At 39.7% G+C, this 4922-nt stretch overlaps 1 protein-coding gene across 11 annotated transcripts in view; it reads left to right on the top strand.

Annotated features, from left to right (window-relative positions):
* Nucleotides 1–4922, top strand: part of PUM1 (pumilio RNA binding family member 1) — a 131832-nt gene that overhangs the window by 39763 nt on the left and 87147 nt on the right. For all 11 annotated transcript variants that reach the window (XM_006030837.3, XM_006030838.3, XM_025212497.1 and 8 more), the window contains one exon: nt 2829–2897. In XM_006030837.3, the coding sequence (XP_006030899.1) occupies nt 2829–2897 (69 nt within the window). The remainder of the gene's footprint in view (nt 1–2828; nt 2898–4922) is intronic.

The following is a 4922-nucleotide window of genomic DNA, read 5'->3' on the forward strand; positions in this document are numbered from 1 at the left end:
CACAGGGGGCACATGCTGCCTCAATCTCTGTGTGGGGTAGGGGCGGCTGCTGCTGTGGGCTGTTTTTTGCACCCTGCTGCCAGTGCCCTGTGCCTCCTGCATGCTGGCTGTGCCACCTGCCTGGTGGTGGGAGACGCATGGCATCACGTGGCTGCCGGGGCACCAGCAGTGGGGTGCGGAGCACAGCCTGTAGCAACAGCTGTCTCCGCCCCATGCAGATTTGAGGGGAGAATGTACCCCCTGTGCCTGCTCTGGGGGTGTGTGCAGCAAGCCGTACTATGATATATATATTTAATGCATATAATAATAATTAGTGTTCTCTCCTGCTGGCTTAATAAGCCCAGTTCCCTCAATGTTCTGGCTCGGGCTTGCCACTTTTCTTGGGTAGAGCTGCTTTCCCTGGCTGCCAAGCTGCCTACAGGGCTCCCTGCAGTGTCGCGGAGCTGCGCAGAGCCCAGTGCTTCACTCTGCGGCTGTAGGGGCAGAAAACTAAAACTTCTTGAAGGAGTTTGTTTGTTGCACCCCAAGTCATTTAAGGTGCACTACGCTGCGGAATTTCCTACAGCGGCTGGAATTAATGCGCAATACACCGCTGAGGCGTGCAAACACCGACACCATTAAAGCAGTGCAAAAGCACTTAGCCTGCTACAAAGTGCTGTGCACATGCGCTGCTCGTTTTGTCTACACATGGCCAACTTTCTCACTAGGAGGGTGGTAAGACACTGGAGCCAGTTACCCAGAGAGGTGGTGGAATCTCCATCCTTGGAGGTTTTTAAAACCCAGCTCGACAGTCTTGGCTGAGATGATCTAACTGGGGATGGCTCTGCTTTGAGCAAGGGTTTGGACTAGATGACCTCCTGAAGTCCCTTCCAGCCCTAATTTTCTGTGATTTTAGGATTCTGTATGCGAGTAGTAGGTATGTTTAAATTAATTGAAGGTGCTCCTGTGAATACACTTGTGGATTATAGGGTTGAACCCTTAAGTCTATGACAAGAGCTGGACTTAAGTTAAACTAGATTTACCAGCACTTTAAAAGTGAATTTTTGGGATGGAACATCTTGGGGTCACTCGTTGAATACAGTTCTTTTTACATGTTGACATCTCAAGTAGCTTTATTCAACAAATGCCGTAAAAATAGAACGTTCTGGCACATGCTTATGAGTCGAAAGAGTTTAATAATACTGTTCTTTAAATATAACTACAATGTTTCTACCAACTTGTGTTGCTGATAGCTGTCCATGTAGACTTGCTGAAATGTATACATCTCTAATAAATAATAAATACATCTCTCTTCTAGCATTAGGCAAGGTGCATAAAACTGGAAACATATTTCATCTTTGTTAAATGTTTTACAAATTTCAGATTTAATTAAAAAGAACAAAGATCTAGACTTACCAGAATGTGTTTACTCAATTTAACTAGATGCAGCCCCGACAAGGCTGCACTTAAAAGCAAGCTAATGGTACAAGGACCTGGATCTAGATTTCATTGAAGTGCTAAGTCAGCTTTTGATATGTAGGTGTAAAGAGTTATTTCCCCCTCCCCCTCCACTTATTCTGCCTGTTCAGTTCCACGACTTGTTCAAAGCAGAGATTCGATTTAAAGTTTAGAAACCAGGGGAAGCTGAAAAAAATCAGGAAAGTCTGTTTTACTCTTTCCATCTATGAAAAAAATTGATGCCAGAGTGAATGAAATTAATAGATCTAAAAGGACACAGCAGATAAATAATCAGTTGAGTTTACTGGTATTTTCTTCATGTAATAAAACAGCTCCGACATGCAAAAATATTTTGATAACTTTTTTTATACTTTTCCCCCAGAACTCGGGATATTTCTGTTTGCGTAATGGGTTTGTAAAATATTCTGTTTGTGCATTTTAATTGAATTCCAATTTCCATCAAAGGCACTTGACAAATCAGGTAAATAATTCATCTGGTAAATCAGAAATATAATTACTCACTATTTTTTAATAAACTGAAAATCTGAATAATTGTATTCAATTATATAATTGCTTAAATAAAAATATGTAACTATACTGTATTCTCTTGGTTAGCAAAAAAAAAAGTACCAAATTTACTCTAAAGGTTATAATTATATGTAAATCATCATTTTAATCATGAACCAGTGAACATCTACTTTTCATTAGAATAACAAAGCACACACGCAAACCAAGAAAGAAATTGATGATGCAAATCAAAATTTCCTGCTTGTTCATTTAAATCTTGATTGCAATTGGTGATATAAATTAATTCATCTGGAGTTAAGGTTGAGAATGTGTTGGCTTGCTTTTTTCCTTTCTACCATTTTCATTCTTTTTTTAATTAACTTTTTTTTTAATTTAGTTGTTTCTATCATTGCTATTTCTTCACCTCTTTTTCCCTTCTCCCATGGATTTTGCTGTTTGAATTCTCTTCCGTTCCATCCGGTTCTTCCATCTGCCCCTTTTTGAGACCTATACTATTTTCCACCTGACTTCTATGTTTTCTTGAATACTAATGTAACTGATGTTGCTACAGGTCTAGGCGCAGCATTAGACTGTAATGTAAACCTAGTGTGTGTTGGGGGGCGGGGGTGGTTACTAGATTTTTAGCTATGTTCTGGGCAAAATAAGCAAGTATTTCTCTGCATCTGCTAGAAAAGATGCTTCAGATGGGAAGTTTTTAAAGGTAAGTAATTTTTGGACCTAAACTGTGCTGTGCTTTTCATTATAAATTATGGTTCACTGGCAGCTTATACCTTGGAAAAAATGTATAAACTTGATTGCTTTTTAATTTCTAAATGGAATGAAGTACAGACCTTCTCATATTTTTCCTCCCCCTTTATTTCTAGGTGCGTTCTATGGATGAACTGAATCATGATTTTCAAGCATTGGCTCTAGAAGGAAGGGCAATGGGAGAGGTAAGTGAAACATTTGAGTAAAGATCACAGATTGGATGATGGGAAGGGACACAATAAGGGGATGAGATGTTCTTCAGAAGCGACTGGTAGATTCTCTCCTCAAAGACTCATCCTCCATTCTCGTCTGAAATGTATGCTGCCTCAGAGTGCTTTGTTTTAGAAGGAATGTCATGGCTTTTTAGTCCATTATTATCCTTGTCATTTGTCACTGCAGGGTACCTTAAGCCATTATCAGGAAGTGTAAAACAGGTGTATAGTTGGCTCAGAGCATTAAGTGGTTAATTATCTTAATGTCATGCTTTCAAAGTGATAAGTGCCTGTTTCTGCTACTTCCAACAGTGGGTGGGGTGGGTATCTGACCATCAAGGTTGGTCCTTCTCCTGAGGCTAGCACCCCATAGGGAAGTCATGACAATGCCTTGACAGTTCCACACAAGGGAGTGATAAGATTACCATCATTTCTGGCTGCCTTCAGTTGTCCATCTTGAATGTACCAGTTTGCAGCTGTGTTGATTGGGGGTTGCTTTTGGCATGAGTCTGGATTAGGGCTTGAATTCATTGCTCTGAAGCTTTAGTGAGATGCCTTCACTGCTCTGTCCCAGCACTCTGAAATGAAGGGCAGTAGAAAAAGGGTTGGGGAAGGAGGCCTTCTTTTTACTAAATTGCTTCTCGGTCCAAGAAGTTGTATGAGTAAAAGTTCTCCTGCAACTTTGCTAGAGCAAAAGCAGCAGAGGATAGGGAAGGAGGTTATCTGCTTTTTATTAAAAGAAGAAAGAAGCAGTTTACTGTTATCTTGTATCCTGAGAGGAAATGCAGATTACCGGTTTCTGACAGGGTTTAAAAGATGACAACAAAAATTTAAGCCAAAGGCAGAAGATATATTTAAAAATGACCAGTCCCATTTTAAATATCTGTCGGTTGCAAAATATGTTCTACTCAAAGGGTTCCCTTTCAGCCAAGTTCAAAGATCAGTTTTGTCTGTCCCCTCTGAGTGACCGGCTGGTTCTTAAGGGAAGTGCTATTGTCTGCCCTTCTGGTTGCAAAAAACAAAAACCAAAAAAGCATTTGCTAAGGAACTTGTCTGTATGATGTGTTGTTGTATTCTACTTATGTCGGGAGAACAGCTTTTTGCTAGTTTATGTCCAGTGTATAAAATTTCTGCAAAAACCCGTATTGCTCTTCATCTTGTACCATTTTTGGGAAATACTATAGTTGCTCTTTGGTTTAACAACTCAGACATTGGCACTGTTCTTCTAATGTTAATTGTTTGCAATAGTGGAGTACTGCGGGGGAGGGGCACAATTCTTTGGCATCTGTGTTCTGTCTGATTGCTATTTAGCTTTTAATTGTAAAAGTGTCCAAGCGCTACAGGATTTCAACAAGGGATTACTCCAGTATCTTTAACTTTCCATTTATAATTTCTGCAGTTCTTGGTTCCCATGCGGTTCATCTGCAGTCACACACGACCTTTTCTCCATGGAACAATTTCTAGGGCCAAATCCATTGTCTTAAATTCCAAATAAGGGAGTATCTGCTATTTATCCTAAAGACTTCCAAAGTCTGATCCATCTTTCCATTTTTCTGGTCTACGCTGTAAATTTTCCTTGCCTTCGGTTGGTTGGTCCCTTTATTACACTTAAAATAATTTTTCTTCTTTGTTTTATATCTTTCATATACTTGCAGATCATTTTTTTTTTTTTTTCCCCGTCCCTCTAGTATCATTGCTTAACCAAGCTCTCTGCATAATGAGAAAACAAAACACATACAACGTGTACATTTATTTCATCCCTTGGAAATTTAGTCACTCCAGCTATCTATCACTTTACTTGTATCACCACAAAACCAATTTTTTCTTCCACCCTCCTCAGGACTCTCCATCATTTAATTATTAGGCTCCGAAGTTATTGGCTTGTAAAAATGTAAATGGCACATTTGCGGATAAAGTTGCCATTAGTGGATGATTCATCCCATGATGTCATAGAAAAAATAGACATCTATAAAACAAGTGTTCCAAGGTTTCCCCCCC

The sequence above is a fragment of the Alligator sinensis genome, unplaced genomic scaffold, assembly GCF_000455745.1.
Source record: "Alligator sinensis unplaced genomic scaffold, ASM45574v1 scaffold3_1, whole genome shotgun sequence".
Taxonomy (NCBI): domain Eukaryota; kingdom Metazoa; phylum Chordata; order Crocodylia; family Alligatoridae; genus Alligator; species Alligator sinensis.